At 33.7% G+C, this 17920-nt stretch overlaps 1 protein-coding gene across 1 annotated transcript in view; it reads right to left on the bottom strand.

Moving 5' to 3' along the window:
• LRP1B (LDL receptor related protein 1B) overlaps positions 1 to 17920 on the bottom strand; it is a 1834834-nt gene that overhangs the window by 13481 nt on the left and 1803433 nt on the right. Inside the window, exon 87 of the mRNA XM_035008121.1 lies at positions 1804 to 1880. Coding sequence (XP_034864012.1) covers positions 1804 to 1880 — 77 coding nt within the window. The remainder of the gene's footprint in view (positions 1 to 1803; positions 1881 to 17920) is intronic.

Below are 17920 nucleotides of genomic sequence, written 5' to 3'. Positions count from 1 at the left end.
TTGCCCCTGCAAATAATTGGAGACACCACCCTCCAATAAAAACATCTGTTGTTCCCGTCCCCCAAACCATTTCCAAACACCAAACTTTCCCTTGAGAGTGGAACTTACATAAAATTTGAAAATTCAATTGATGTGCTACTTTGTTTTTTCACGGAGTTTATCAATACTTAAAATTGTTTTTGACTCTTTAAAAAGCTATATATCTCATTTATCTTAGATAATGGAGAAATCACCAAAATAAAAGGCTAAGTCTCCACAATTGTCAACTTATAAATTCAGTGTGTTCTATAGGTTGGTAACCTGAAATGCATTTTTCATTTAAAAACAATGCTATTAATGACTGTTGAGTTTGGAACTGGTTCACAAAATCATATGTAAATTAGTGTGCCTCCAGAACAATTATAGGTAGTGTGGATATGAGCCCTAGATCCTGGGAAGAGAGAATAAGAAGTTTGTTTTTTTTTTTTTTCTTCTTCTCCTTTTGCAATATCAAATTAGGCAAGGTATATTTTGCCTCTTCTACTAACTTTTATGAACCAATTCCTCAAATCCTAGTGCTCTATTCCTACAACAATGTGCGCATAGTTTTCCTAAGGCCTTTTCCCTTTCCTTCCCTAAGGACAACACACAAATTCCAGGGTAAGCCCCAAACACTCTATGATCAAAGATTACTCATCTCATCTCTGCACATCTAGGCTATTTACTCTAGATCTATTTGCCATTTTTCAAAACGCTCATGCTTATTGGCCCAAATTAATCTCTAAATGGTGGGACTTTGGACAGTGTTGCTTGAAGGATCTTAAGCAGTGACAGAGAAACTATTTGGGCAGGAGCAACAAACAAGTAGATCAGCAAACACTGAGATCCGGTATGTAGGGTACAAAAAATTGCATACTTTGACTTCGAGAGTGCCTTTCCTTTTTCACAAACTCCATAGTATGTTTTTTTGTTTTCATGAAAATGTTTTTCACCAGCAGTGATGGACTAGAGGAAAATTGCTAAGGTAAACAGTTATCCATCAGTGATATTATTTTTGTTCTTCAAGGATATATTTACCCACTTGATAGATATTACATACTTCAAAAGTTCTCCATTCATAATAATATTAATGACAATATGTGTGAATTGGGAAACTTTATTTTTGACTTTCATTTTGAAAATCTTTATAAAATCCTTTAAACTTGTTAAAAATATACACATAGACAAACAATGATGATGTAGATGGACTTTCCTATCAGTGACCTGTCCTAAGACTACAGCTGCACAAAAAAAGATTTGCAAAATCTTTGAGCTATATTTTAATACACTTCAAAACCAATACTTTGAAGACAAAGAAGCAATAAATCAACCATGATCCTTATTAAGATTTGCTTGTTAATATACTTTTCTTTAAGACTAACAGTCAAGTCTGCTTTACAACAACATACTGAAATGCAATTTAAGAAAATACACTTTGCTCTAATTAAAACATTTTTTTCCTGGAGCATTTTCATATCCATTGTGATATTTGCAGTCTTGGTAGCTGATGTACATTTCCCCAGAAAAGGTTATGCTAGGTTTGCAGATGTGCATTCTGAAAACTGCCAGAGTTTGAACTCTTGCTGCCTGAAAGAGCACGTGAATGCTGGATCCTGTCACCAGGTGAGCTCAGTGCTCCAGCTTTTCTAAAACACCTGGATTGCAGTGCATTTCCTGCAAAATTCTACGAAGGAGATTTTCCAAGACTCAAGTCCCCTAGTAATGGCATAAAAAATCATTTCTGTACCATATAGAACACCCAAGATGTTCACCTGAGTTACTTACTTGTGTTAATATGATCAGACTTGCTGCTCTTTGGGGCTGGTCTCTCACATTGTGTACCTGACCAGTTGGTGGAGCATCTAGAAAAATAAAAAAAGAAAAAAAAAAAAAGAAAAAAAAAAAGAAAGAAAAATTGGGTTCATAACAAAACTCACAAATCTGCTAATGTAGTAACTTCAACCAAATGAAATGGAGAAGCCAGCCATCACAGATTCATAACTATTAGGTAGAGAGTTCTGCCAATGTTCTGTGTATTGCCAGTATGCTGAGGGTAACTTCAACTGGACTTAACTTGTTGAAATACTTTTTTAAAATTTAGGTTTATAGTAATTTTCCTTATCCTATGTTAAATCTTAAATTTAGCTTATTTTATAGCAAAACTGAAATCTTAATTAAGACTTGGGAATTAAGAAGTACTGAAAATTATAAGTAGCCATGATAAAAACTGAGTTTGCCTGTCAAGCAAATCCATCCTTATTAAGTTTCTGGGATTTTTCCCCCTGTCTTGCTCTATGTCCAAGGTGTAATTAACCATTGAACAGCAAATGGTCATCTGTCTCATCGAGCTGCAGAATTTTTACTCTTCTAATCACAGATAGGGAAATGCAGTCAATTCCCATTTAAAATCATACTTTTATTCCTATGGAATCAAGACAATGTGCCCAAGTTTTTAGTGGGAGAAGTTGTCTTCCCCATGTAGGTACCATGACACTATGATGAGAAGTCTAGCAGAGGATGAAAACAATAGATCTGATTAAAATCTTTTATTTAAACATAAATCTCAGCCATATAATTAGCTGGATACATCAAAATAAATGCTGGAATGGCTTTAGCTATGTTTAAATAATGCCTATTGGCTAACACAAGATGCCTCTGTGCATCTGTCAGAGGAAATCCACAGAGAGACCATTTAATTGGCTTCAGTTCTTATTTAAAATGATTGTCAAATGCCACCATATTAAGAATAGTTGCACACAATAAAAGAACAGCTTCCAGAACCATTCCAAATAGATTTCTCTGGGCATGGTGGCCAAACTAAATAACTGCAATTTCTAGGTTTCTGCCAGTTCTGTCATAGCCAATTCAGATAGCTGAAGCTGTTGTTGGAACTAGGCTTTGGTGATGCCATGTGAATTATCTGGGATACTCGTGAGGACAGTGTTGGCTCTCCTAACACATGGGCGAAATCTTATAAAATCATCATTACTGAAAAACTCAAATCATGAAAACAAAAATTTATTTCATTAAAGCATATATTAATGTCAGCATAATTGACAATAATGTTATAATTCAAGAATATAGGTATTTGATTAATAATGATATTGTAAAAGTATGAGTATGGATTATGGTTTAAATGAAAATTAATATATTATTAGGGCATTATTTATGCATCATCTTACCTTTTTTTTAGATTCTTTATAAAAAGCTTACATATGTATTTCCTATACACATTTACTATATACCATAATGCAATAAATCACTAAAATAGATAAATAAATTTTAAGACCAGGTCAGTGACTCTGTCTACATTCCTGAAGTGAGGTAATGGAATGAGCACATTTTCACATAATTATAATAAAGTGGACAATGGATAAAATCACTGATTTTTAAAAACAATTTTCCCTCAGTTGTGGTTTTGCAGATGAATGATCTAGAAAATTGTTCCAATTCTTTACAGTTTCTAATTCTTGACACAGTCCACCGATAATTCAAAAATAAGGTGTTTAGGATGATCTAGTAAATATGTTGTTGGAGTGAATTCTGATTATTGCAAAATTCTTTTTTTTTATATATAGCTTTACGTTTGTCAAATCTTCCTGAGGATGTTTTACATATTCCAATGGGGAAAAAAAAACAATACTGATTGCTTAATAATTTTATTATAGTGCTTATGTATAGAAGGCTATTTTTGTGCTGGCATATTGAATTACTGATTAAAATATAAAAATTGGCTCTTTACATTACCTACTTTGATAAACAAACCAAACCAAACCAAAAGACACCTAAATCAGGGCTCATTTTAAATAAGAGGAATGACCTGAGATACACTTTATTATGTTATTACTAGAGATAAGAACCTCTGGGCTCATCATTACACTGAGATGCTGAGAAGTCAAAAAATGGAACTGCTCAGAGTTGGGAGGATTAAATGCTAATTGACCAGATTATGTTCTGACATGAACATCATGTATCCTGAGTACTTTAGGAAGTTATGAAAAATACGGCTTTATAACTCCAGAAGAGGAAAGAGAGATATTTAAACAAAGAAGATAAGGATAGTGTGATTCTTAATTCCAAACTCTGGAATTATTTAGGTAGGACAGGTGGTATTTGTTAACAGTACCGAGTATCTATTTTATCCATAGCTTGGAACCCAGTATTTATGATGGATAAAAGAAATCACCTGCTCATGGTAATAAAGCTCTCTTCTTTTAAATTGTGGAACCACATTTAAATTCTTAATCTTCAGGGAATATTTTACTTATTACATACTAGAAATAGCTCTCAACGACTGTGCAGGAGAAATAATTAATTTTAACAGTTATACATCTTAATCGCCTGATGATCACCTTGCAATTTTCCCTATACTCCTTATAAAGCAATGTTTTATGGCCAAAGATAAAATATGTTCCACTGTTCTACATTTGTTATAGTTTTAAAAAATAATCTCTTTTGAGATATTAAATCAAATAGGAATCGTTATTCTTGTTGCCTACCTTACTACCTTACAAAATGACTACTTAAGGCATTTGCTGCTCCATGAGTTCTTCTTCCAGTGGTTGATTTAAGACCAAGTATTTTTACCATCTTTATAGGAATTCATAAATCTTCATACTCTGAGTAGACTACAGTGGTCAAAGCCATTAATGGCAGGGCATTTAGGAATCAGAATGTCTGAAGATCATCAAAATTTCCTGTCCAATTCCTCACTGAATCATTTGCATTATCATGCTGACTATAATATCCCTGGCATCTGTCTCTTTTTCATTATTCCTCAAGCAAAATCCACAGTCCATGCCCTGGTCATTTTTAATCTGTACTGGTGCAATCCACTGCTTCCTGCTAGTCATCCTCAGACAATTGTGTGGTGCAGAGGGAGGGAATATCCAAGCAGACTCCTGCTGAATGCAGAGCCCAGCACGAGGCCCTATCTCACAAGGCATGATATTATGGTCTGAGCAGAAACCAAGATTTGGATGTTTAACTGACTGAGCCACTCAGCAACCCCCCCCCCCCTTTTATTTCTTACCAGCACAAACACCTCTATGTCATTCCTTTTACACTTATTCTATAGGGTATTTCTTACTATCCTTAACCTTAGGACAATAAAAATCACCTTCTTTTTCTTATTTTTTTTTTAAAGATTTTGTTTATTTATTTAAGACAGAGAATGAGAGACAGAGAGCATGAGAGGGAGGAGGGTCAGAGGGAGAAGCAGACTCCCTGCCGAGCAGGGAGCCCGATGCGGGACTCGATCCCGGGACTCCAGGATCATGACCTGAGCCGAAGGCAGTCGCTTAACCAACTGAGCCACCCAGGCGCCCACCTTCTTTTTCTTATATGTTTATCACTATGACAGTCTGAATTATCTAACTTTTTAAATACTTTGGTGAATTTTAACTAGGTATTGTTGGAATACGGATACAGAAAGAGAGAAAGAGGTAGAGAGAGACTTATTTATTTAAACTATCTTTTATCCTTCTTTTTTCCCATCATCATATAAAGATATTGTGTCAGGCAGGTTTTTTTTTTTTTATCATTTTATTTTTTTTCCCATCATGATAAATGTACTGTTAAATGCCCATCCTCTATTTCTCCCATCGTCCCACCAACCTGCCCTCTGGTAACCATCAGTTTGTTCTCTGTCATTAAGAGTCTGTTTCTTGGTTTGTCTCCTCTCTTTTTTTCTTTGCTCATTTGTTTTGTTTCTTAAATACCACACGAGTGAGATCATATGGTATCTGTCTTGCTCTGACTGACTTCTTTCACTTAGCATTATACTGTCTATGTTGTTGCAAATGGCAAGATTTCATTCTTTTTTTTATGGCTCCTAGCAGTTTCTTGAAGTCAATAGCTGCCTGGTAAAGCTTTACAGATTTCACACTGTTTTTGACTTCTTCCCTTCTCTCTAAGGCTATTGGCATTAAAAAAAAAAAAAAAAAAAAAAGATTATTTACTGCTGCATTGTTTTCTTAATCTTATTCTTCCCCTTTCATTATAGCTATATGTATAAAAGTCTTAATTATGACATTTTATATTTCATTTATGTTCTACATTAGTATGATTAGCAAACTGAAAAAAATGCTAAAATTGAAATTTTAGAGTCCCAAATACCAGAGATTTTCATTAAGCAGCTTGAAGTTTGGGCCAGAAATCTTTATTTTAGTGAAGTGATTCTGATGCAAGTAATTCACAAATCACACTTCAAGAAATATTTGAGACAAATTATTATTATAGTCCCACAGACCTTGTTCTTATATCAAACATTATTTGATTTTTTAAAAAGTTTTTATGATGAAAATAATAATATGCATGCCCAGAATGATTGTTCAAAAAATTAAATTATATTGGTAGAAGTTCTTTACATAGAGTACTAGAAAGCTGAATGGGTTTTTGATTTCGGTAACTAATTCTCATCTGAATGTTACCATATGAAATGTGTAGTTAGTTGATTTACTGTGTCCTTTAAAAGTTTGTGAAATTATTATACATTTACTATATACTCTGCTTCAATTGTAATATTCTGAAGCACAAGGGAATATCTTTGTGTAAAGGCAACAGTATAGCAGATATTACTAGCAAGAAGAGTAAACATTTTTAGAATATCAAAATCAGTTTGGCATATATAAGGGCGATAAAAAATAATCTTTACATTTAAGCATAGATATAAGACATATAATTAAACTGTCCAAAATAGTGCTAGTTCTGAAGTAGTACAGTGATTGAGGATTGAGAATATCAGGTATAAAATACTAAAGGTGTATTAAAATCTGATATATTGCCTTTCACCATGTAACAATGATCAACTTACATGGACCACAAATGTCATTTTGCAGAAATGTGGTTTAGAGTCACCAGCTTTGGGAGAACTTCAAAATAAAATAATGAGATTAATATCCACTCCCTCTTTTCATCAAATTTAAAGGTCATGGGACTCTTCTGATCAAAGTAAAATTCAAAGGTGAACCTTCAAGCAATTTGGAATTGAATTTCTCCTCTTCTATATAGGCTGCCCTTATTAACCATGAAGATGGAGACATTCAGAAAGAAAAAAAAAATCTCACAGGGGGGAAAATGGCACAAAGGGATTAAGGAAAACTTAGAAAACTTGTGCATAGTGTCATGCATCCTTTAGTGCTCCAAGAACTTCAATAAAAAAATGAAAAATATTAAATTTTGTGCACCAGATTTGTATAGTAGTATTTCCATATTTATGTAAAGAAAATTAAAAAAAATAAAAGTCATTAGCAAAATATTTTTTTCCAGTTAATTTTGCAAATTTTAGTCTTTTGGTATTGACAACATGACTACATTTGCATGGTGTTCCTAACTTTGAATCTCCCTACTTTATGTAGCTCCCAGTACCTTTTGTACCCTTCTCCTTGCAGACAGTAGTATTGCAAAATGTTATATATTTAGACAGATATCTAGATATTTATTCACTTATTTGTTAATTTTACCATAAAGCACTTTTTAATATCTTATTGTTTCACAACTTTCTGAGCTAAAATTATTTCATATATTCACAACCATTCATATTTTTTGTAACACGCCCCCAAAATTTCCTACCCTGACTTTAATGGGAAATTTTGCATAAGGTCCAATTAACATTTGCTGAACTTTGTGCCATCTCTTAGAATAAATATATTCATATGAAAACCACTCTTATTCACTTCTATAATAACCTAGGAGTTGGAATTATTCACTGTGTGAAATGAGGAAGTGCATGTTCAAATAATTTGTCAGGAAAAAAAATAGCTAATAGGTGGTAGAAATAAAATGTGGTGTTATTATTTCTTCATTGTTTTCTGCAACAATGCCATTCAATGACAATCCTTCTAATTCAGTGCAGGAGTAGGAAGAAATGCTTTTCTTTAGTCCCTCATGCCCAGGAGATCACTGGTCCCTCAATAAGAAAGTCAAAGTGTTGTCTGAACAGAAGGAAATAGTTTTGAGTAGTAAAATGGTAGGAATTACCACATGGGCTCAGAACTGTGGTCAGTAATGTTTAACATTCTGTCTCTATCAGTGACAATGAGGAACATATTATTAAAGAGTGTTTATATCCTTCTTGATATCAACTTCACATTTTTATGTTGGTTCCAAAATATTGTAAATATGTTTCATATATCTTTAAATATTCATCACCTATAAATTCATCTATATTATTACTCAGTATGGTTTCGAACTTCCAAAACTATTCACTCTATATTTCAGTGACTTGGCATGTTTTACATACAATTTTGTACTCCAATTTCTATTTATGCAGTACTATTCTCTATGTGAATTTAACTGTTACTTCTTACATGGCAACAGCTAGGTATTACCTTGTTCAGTTTTCTTCAGAAAGCTTAAGGTAGTAGCTTAAATTTATGTTTATTTTTATAAGTATACTTGATTCTACTCTATAAGAACATATTATAATGCATAGTTTAAAAATATTACATTAAATCATTGTATTATCTAGTACTGATAAAATTAGTAAGACAAAAATAATCTTTCTTTAATATTAAGAGAATTTGGTCAGAAAGAGTTTTGGTTTCTGCGAAGTGTTAATGTGATAAAGTAAAAAAAAAAAAAAGGATATTAAACAAACTCTGACCAACAATTATTTTAGGAAAAGTTAAAATTGATAAGAAATTGAAGAGGTGGCCATGGAAGAAATAAAATTAACAGAATGGATTATTTAAAATGATTTATTTTAAGAAGTAATGAGGACTATAAAACAAAAAATGAAATCTAGTTTGCCAAGTAATTACCCATAAAAGGAAGTTCGTTAGGATTGGGCAGTTTAAGTTAGAAATGTTTAAACATAAAATTCTGCACAGGCCACTTGAGCAGAAATGGCACCAAAGTATGAAATGATGACTGAATAAATATATTTAAAAAAAAAAGAAATCTCTATTAATGGAAAGTTATTATGATCTAGATATTCTCCAGAAAATTTTATTGAAAGCAGATCTGAAAAGCATGAGGTGTTTTTTAGAGTGAGTAGACAATTTCTACTTCAGTGAATACATTACATGCACCAAATGAAAGGGAAAAGGAATAATCATAAAATTAGTATTAAGTAATATGGTGGATGTAACTGAAGACATAAAAGCAGATGTTAGAAACAGTGGTTACAATGCTATAGCTAAAGGTGGGAGAAAAAACATAATGCATGCTGTAACACCAGCAGAGAGCTCTCTCTACACATAGCCAAGATGAAAGGCCAATCCCACAATTTCTTAAAAAGATAGCAAACCGTGTGTGTGTGTGGGGAATTCTCTATGCTTCGTGCCATGCACGCAAAGTAACTAGTTTGCCACCTGAATATTTTGCGATTTAGCACAAAATAACGGTACACAATAAAGAATTTTTCTATTAAAACAACAACAACAAAAAACCTCATGAAGGCCCTTCCTAATTCTTAGGGCTTCTGTGGTACAGGATGGTGAAATCTGAAACCAATTATTATGAGGCTGTCTGGCATATCCAACTGCACCTATTAAGTATTGTTCAAGGTATATTAATCCCATGCAAATCTGGGGCAATGGTAGGAAGATCAGGAAGTGTCATCACAAGGTTTTGAGTGTGTGAATGTCTTTAAGTCCAATATAACTTTAATTCTCTAAAAAAATATTTAATTTACTTTATATTGCAGTGTTCATGTGCTGGCATATTGATGTTAGTCATGCTAATTTATAGCCTAAATCATTGAAAAATGATTCTGACATAAAAATGAACTTCTGCTTTCTGGTACAAAGTTTACTCTTTGTTCTACTTACAAGATTACTACATATCTACCAAAAGGTATCACCAAAGCTTCCCACCAACCATTTGTTGTTAAGCGACCTTGTATTAGTATTGATATCAACTTCCCAATTGCAGCCTTTCAGGCTTCCTTAATTCTAAAAGTACCTGCCTGAACTTTCAAAAGATTTTTTTACATTGAATTTTTTTTAAAAAAAAACAAAACAAGTAATTAAAAAAAAAAAGACATAAGAGAGATTAATTGCTAAAGTCAAGCTTCAGTATGAATTAACAAATTTGTGTATCCTGTATAAATGTTAATTAGTCATACAACAGTCATCAGATTTGTTCAACATTTATAGGAACATGTTGCAGGTAGAAACATAGGCTTTAGGACCAAAGATACCCATTAACACACATTTCTTTCCTAATCCAAGTGTTAGATTACTTTTCTGACTCAAGATGAGGTTTATGCAGGCAATGGGCTAAAAATTGATTCAGAAAGTAGAGACAAATGTCTTCAATAAATCTAAAATGCTATACAATATTATGGTAGTATTTTACATTATGGAGAAAATGGCAATTTGGGGGTAGTTATAAATATTTTTATGCATTTGATCAACATACAATCATAAGTATGGTATAGTCTATTTGTATTCTCTATTTATATATGCATTCATGAATATCTAAATATGCATTTGCCTATAATTATGCTAGACTATGATTAAATTAAGGTGAAGATTATCTATTATTCATCTTTGTATTCTCTCATTTCTTGAACAGTATCTGGCACATAGTCAATGTGTGTATCTGGTCAATCAGTATCAGCCATTTGACAAAATGAATGAATGAATCCATGAGGCATAGAGGATGCATGGTTGAGCACATACGAATATGCATATTAGAGAAGTTTCATATACATGTGCTGTACTCATTCTATGAAGAATATACAGCACCATTCATAAGAACATGCTTTCAGCTGGTTACCAATCAGTCTTTTCTAGCTGACAGGAATATTGATCCACCATGGGAAACACTTCATATGTTAAGAACCACAGTAATAGGCAAATATGTTCTTCCTTCTTTCCTTCTTTCTTTGCTTCCCTTTTCTCTGCCTTCCCCCTTTCATTTATTAATTCTTCCCTTTATAAAATCAGATGACCACATTCTAGCAACCTGGGCATGTAAAAATTTTACTTATTCAATGATACAAATTGTGTGATAATTCAGTTCTTGTCCCAGGATGCAGCCAACAAAGAAATGTTTTTCCTTCCATGACAAAAATTCTAAAAGTACCTGCCTGATGAATACTTTGGCACGGAAACCAGTTATTGGTATCAAATTCAATGTAATTTAATTCAATCAATTAATTTAAACTGTTGTCTGAAACAAAAGTGCTGGCATGCTGGGACACAAACGGCATGCATGAATTTTGGAATCAGACAGACCTGTATTGTAATCTATTCTCCTCTCCTCACACAGGATGTATCCTTAGGCAATTCACCCATTTCAGTTTTTAGTTTATAATAACAGAGAGAGTGAGAGAGCGATACTTCCTGCTTTGCCTCTCATGACGTCACCTTTGTTTTCCTCTTAAATCCACTTCATTTTTTACTTTATATGTTACCTTTCTATTTTTTATGTTTTCCTTTTACTGCCTCAAAAGATTTTTCCTCCTTCTTTCCTCCTTTTTTTTGGAGGGGGGAAGGTAAGTTGATTATTATAAAAGCTAAAAAAAATAAATAAAAGCTTCCCTGAGAGATTAAATGACATAATGATGTATATAAAATTTACACATCGTTTAACTTAATTTAACTCAAATGATGATATTGTGAATATTAAATTATTAAATTTAAAGACTGTATGTATCATGCCAATATCTATATAACTGAAATTTCTGATTTGTATGCCCCCTGAAGAAGTATTAGGCTTAAGGTTTTGTACTCCTTTAACATAATGACGTCTTTCTGTTACTATCTTACTATAAAAAAAGGAGAAAGAACATATTTTCTTGAATAATGATAATATAAAGAATCTTTAATTTACTTTTTAATCTTAAATCAATGTTGCTAGTTAAACCATATGTGCCTGATCCTTTTCTTAGAAGCGTATAAAATTAGTCTGGGATCAGGTACTAGGTCGAAGATTGACTGCTCTAGTTTTCTTGACTTGTTCCAGCATGGAATATGAGCAAGAAATAAATCTCTGTTGTTAAAAGCACCTGAAATTGTGGTTATTTTCTATAGCAGTAAAATCTGGGGAAACCAGTCTAAATAGAAAGGAAAAAAAATTTAAATTGTTAAAGAGGTAACATTAACAAATGAAAATATTATGTAGTTATATTGTATTTGGTTTCTTTGTTTATTCTGATTTGCTGATTATACGAAATCATATATATGATTATATGTCCCCAAATCAAGGGACGAGAATGTGACAACATCAAAGCTTTATCACAGTTGCCCCATATATGTAACTCTGTAATAAATGTTCTTTGTTAAGCAGTGCTACTATACTCTCAAAGCAAAAAGCGGACTTAAAACTTGTACAGAAAGATGTGATATCTGTATTGTGTGCTTTCCCCATGGCGTGGCTAGCATGTGAAAGCTAGGACGAGTTACAGCTTGTTACCTGGGATCATAAAGGATAGATATTGATGTGACAGCTTCTCTTGGCCTTTAGTACTCCAAAAGACATGCACATCTCATATTTTCTGCTTTGAAAATATGCCAAGGGGCAGGAAAGCAAATAAGGAAGGTGCAATGACCTGACTCTTGAATTGTGGACAACACAGGGCGCTGAAGTTGAATTGCTCAATACCCCTGCTGAAAAGCTGTGATCTGTTTGAAATCACTCATGACAAGTTCCTTGGGCTCTTCTCAAATATTCTCTATGGGGCCACAAGGTCGCTGGTCCACATGGAGGAGCGCTGCTCAGCCTGACAACAAGACTGGGGAAGAGCAAAACGTGTAGTTTCCTTTCTGCAAGGCCAGTATTTTGAGAAACTAAGGCCTTAATTAGCTGGAAGGTAGAGAATAATTCCTACCTCTTTCAAATTTGTGACAGAAGCAGAACTCATTAGCCTCTTCCCAAAAGTCCCAACAAAGGCTTCTCTAGTACTTATGCATTTCCTTATGTGTTTCTCTCACCCTCAGGACTTGGAAAATAATGCTGAACTTTTAATAAAATAATTAGATTGGAACAATCACAAAACCAAAGAAAATGACAAAAAGCCTAATGCAGATCTCTCTCTTAATGAATGTCCCTTTGGTATTTATATATTCGTCTTGCAGCCTCCTGCATTTAAAACCTCTACCGCACAAGTGTTTATGAAGCGAATTCCCCTGTGTGTTTTCTAAGGGTAATTTAGGGCAGACCCACTGTCCTTTCTTTCTCAGTATGACTTGAGTTGGGCGTTACTTACTGCAGCTCCCCTCCCAGTGACTATACTTGCACTGCTCGTCTTTTCTTGATACCACATAGCACCTTATTTTCAATAGCAAGCACTTAAAAAAACAAAACAAAACAAAACCTTTATTTTTCATATTCAGACTCCTAGAAGCTCCAATTATACCAGGTTCTGATCATTTATATCTGGTGTGTTACAACGGCTTTAGGATTTTCCTTTTCAGTTTTTTTTAATGTTTATGTTGCAGAAAAATACCTATGTTCTTTACATATATTACATTTCTTAATCCTCAGAACAATTTTAGAAAGTGCATGCTATTAGCATTTCCATATTAAGATGACAAAGGAACCAGAGGAGAAAAAACGAAACAAGCAAAACAGACTGCAATCCCAAGATAGGATGTCCTCTATCACTTGGCTCTTGTGTGCCTTGTCTACCACAAACCACTTTTAAAAGCTGTTTTTTAATTGAAATATATCTTCGTCCTCTTTTTCATTGCAAATTGGGATTCATTTTTAAAATCTATTTTTTTTTTTCAAACCCGTGGCTTCTTGATCCGGCAGAGTACCATGTCATCAAGACCTTTCTGAAACATTCAGATGACTGTGATACTCCATATTTCAAACATTATCAGTGTTCCCCGATTGCTTATGGAATGGATAACAAATTTCTAGCTAAGCATTCTATGTTCCTCAGAATTATTTCACTGTCTAATATTATTGTCCAATCCTCCTTTATAAGCATCATTTATTTACACCACTCAAATCCCCAGGGCCCCTGCCATATTCCTTCTTCCCTCATCTCTTTCCTCAAATAGACTCAGAGTCCCTCAATGGCAGGGGCTATACCTGACTTTCCTCTTCTTCCCTGTCCATTTTTGATAGAGATATCCAGACTAAAAACAATAAACAAACAAACAAAAGGCAAGAAGAGAACAAAAACAAATAAAATTATGTTCTTCTAAGAAGTTAAGATGGTGAATTAAGTCCATTTAGTTCTTTATAGAGAGCTATTTAACCTGAGTTCCAGAGCACTCAGGAAACACCCCAAGGTAGCATTTGATGGAAATCATGATAAAATCAATCACTTTTCTATTTTTTTCCGACTCTTGATTAAATAAAGTAGGGAAAAGGCAGACAATGGAACACTGGGCAACCACTAAGAATAAAAGCATCTAATTATATACGTTGACATGGAATGCTGTTCAGAATGTATTGCAAAGTAGATAAACATAAGAGAATGTCTATCATATGATTTCATTTTAGTACCTAATAATCTGCAAGTGTATATTTGTATTAAGAAACTGAATGAACAGAAACCAAATACAATAGTGGTTATTATTAGGAAATACGGATATTTTGAAAAAAATAGCAGGAAAAATGATCAGGATTGCTGAAACAAATAATATATTATATGTAAAAAAAAAAAAGAAGATAATAGGAAGGGAAAAATGAAGGGGGGGAATCGGAGGGGGAGACGAACCATGAGAGACTGTGGACTCTGAGAAACAAACTGAGGGTTCTAGAGGGGAGGGGGTGGGGGGATGGGTTAGCCTGGTGATGGGTATTAAAGAGGGCACGTATTGAATGGAGCACTGGGTGTTATACGCAAACAATGAATCATGGAACACTACATCAAAAAAAATTAAATAAAAAAGTATTGCTTTTATTTCTAAAATTAAAATTTATGGTCTAATAAAAATAATACAGAAGGGAAATGTATTTAATATCTACTTTGAGCTCTTTTATTCTACTCTGAGAAGGAATACTTCAGATAATTTTCTGCCAAAGTCTGTCCAAATGGAGGAAGTATTGACTTTGTTGTCTTTAGGAATATAGAAAACCTTGAATGATTTCTCAAAAAAAAATCATAGTATGAAGAAAAGTCAAATAAAAAATGTAGTGTGTACAAAAAACATACATGGAATTCTCAAATCTTTGCTGCTCTAACTTCAATGTTAAGATCTTAGCCAAGAACCACTTGCCAAAGGCAGGAACTAGAGTTTGGGATACACAAGAAAACTTCAGGAAGTTACCTAAAATAAAATCATACACACAGTGTTACACCACCAAGATTTAAAAATAAAAGCTACTTGTAAGTCTGGATCCATAGTCATGGTTAAACCCAAGCAGAAATAAAGGATCTAATGGCTCTAAACCCACATTTCCAGACTCATCTTATGTGTGTTCATACAACATCTCTTTCCTATGGAGGATTTTATATATACATACTAGAATTATTTTTCTAAAAAAGAAAAATCTAAGGCTTAGAGAAGCCAATAGGCCACACCAAAAATAACTGGAGGAATGAGTATATGAATCCAGGGAAGCATGATCCCAAACCCCTGCTCTTTCCACTTGTATCTTGCAGAATCAACAGATTTTCCTTACCGTCTGTCTCACTTTGATGATGATAGTACCAGCCAATAAGTGGATCTCTCTGGTACTGTTAATACAAGACACCCATGTGAGCAGAATAAGGATTTGAATATGCATTCAAAATCCAGACAACAGAAAGGAGAGTTCTAAAGGGAGGAATCCTTGACATCTTCATTATCGTATATGATATTTTTTCATGAATCCTTAAACACTGGTTATTTATACACAGGAGAAATTTTTTTTTAAGTACATTTGAGTATCTTCCTAGTCTTTAGTGGGATGGGTCTGCTGTGGAGCCTACCTCTGGAGGCTAGAAGCCTGAGATCAAGGTGTCAGCAGGTTTGGTTTCTTCTGAGGCCCCTCTCCTAAGCTTATTTTTAAAAATTTTATTTTATTTCATTTATTTATTAAATTTATTTTTTAAATATTTATTTATTTATTTGAGAGAGAGGGAGGGAGACAGAGAAAGAGAGAGACAGAGTGTGTGCATGGGGGGGAGGGGCAAAGGGAGATGGAGAGAGAAACTTAAGCAGACTCCATGTTGGGTGTGGAGGTGGACACAAGGGCTCAATCTCACGACCCTGAGACCCTGACCTGAGCCGAAACCAAGAGTTGGACATTTAACCGACTTTTGTCACCCAGGTGCCCCATCTTCTAAGCTTATAGATGACCATTTTCTTTCTGTCTTCACATGGTCCCCCCACTCACCATGTGCCTGTATCCTATATCCTCTCATAAAGACACCAGTCGTGTTAGGATATAGGCCCATCCTAACAATGCCTTTTTAACTTAATTACCTATTTAAAGGCCAAATAAAGTCACTTTTTGAGGTATTGAGTCTTAGGGCTCAACATATGAATTTGGAGGATGCATAATTAATATATCTATCCATCCATCCTAGTGGTTCTGTTTCTGACTAATGTGATACATATATAGTTATTGTATATAAATATGCATAATATACAATATATAAATATATATTACATATTATAAAATACTTTCTTCCTCACTAAATTTTGATTCTTCACTTTTGAGAAATCTGGCTAAGGCCAAGCCATTTAAGATTCATTATTCACTTGCCAGGTGCCACATACAAAGAGATGATTTCTGAGTTGAGACTAGGGGGCTAATAAGAGGTAAGTGGAAAAAAGTTAGGAGAAGCATTTCAGTTCAATGAACTGTTTGAGCAAACTACCTAAGAGTGGAATGAATGGTCCTGTGGTAATGTGACAAGGTCGTGTGTGTGTCTGTGTCCGTGTAAGTACGCTAGCAGTGGTAGGAGAAGTCGGGTAGCTACAAACATGATTTTATTATTGGAAGATGAAATGTACTGTAAATATTGCTGGGAGATAATGCTGTGGAAGTGAGTCTATGTTTTAAGGAAAGTTAAATCCAATATAAATAAAAGTCTGACCCTAGCAAGATATCTTAGAAGTAAGGATACACAGTTAACTTGATACTGAGTTGAATAGTTCTTTTCAGTATTAATAATTTCTAACCCTCACAACAAAAATTACAAAACAGCCCAAATATTGTCAAAATAGCACCCATTAGATTTTTTAAAAATTTGGTTTTAACATAATGCACTGTACTTACTTTAAAAAATATCAAAACTCCTGCTAAATAAGCATAAAAAAAATCCTAGATTTTATTTTTGTCTAGGCTTTTTCTGTGGAGTTTTCTTTTTCCTCCACATATAGTAATAAGTGAAAATGGCCATCAAGAGACAAAAGTGAAGGCTTTCAAAGAACAAATCTATTCCTTAAATTGAAGGATACAGTAATAAAATTTCTATGTGGGAAAAAAATATCTGTAACCTTCATAGATCTGAATACTTTATAGACTTTCCAAATGTGTATAAGTTCTGCACAAATAGTTTTCAACTCTATGAAAAAAAGAAAAATGTACTACCAACAAACTAAAGCAAGCACTAGATCTTATCTCTTAAAGCAATTTTTTGTTTCCTGTAAGGCTTTTAGATGAACTAGTACATACTAGCTTTTCATTAAAGATACATGACCACTACCAATTGAAATCTGAGGCTGAAATTCATGTTTCCAAAAAGCTCCCCTTATAAGGAGAATCAACCACTAGAAAGATATCCCGAGGGCTTAATATTCTCGTGTCATATAGAGCTTTCAAAACATCTCCCTTAATGGCCATCCAATGGCAAAATCCAATAAACCATTTATAATTCTTATCCTCCTTAAACTGTCTGGAGTTGATATTTCTTTCTTTCTTTCTTTCTTTCTTTCTTTCTTTCTTTCTTTCTTTCTTTCTTTCTTTCTTTCTTTCTTTCTTTTCTTTCTTTCTTTCTTTCTTTCTTTCTTCCTTCCTTCCTTCCTTCCTTCCTTCCTTCCTTCCTTCCTTCCTTCCTTCC

This window comes from Mirounga leonina, unplaced genomic scaffold (genome assembly GCF_011800145.1).
Source record: "Mirounga leonina isolate KUSES-001 unplaced genomic scaffold, KU_Mleo_1.0 Mir_151, whole genome shotgun sequence".
Classification (NCBI taxonomy): Eukaryota; Metazoa; Chordata; class Mammalia; order Carnivora; family Phocidae; genus Mirounga; species Mirounga leonina.
The sequence above is the reverse complement of the archived record's forward strand: the minus strand, read 5'-3'. Positions and strand labels throughout refer to the sequence as shown.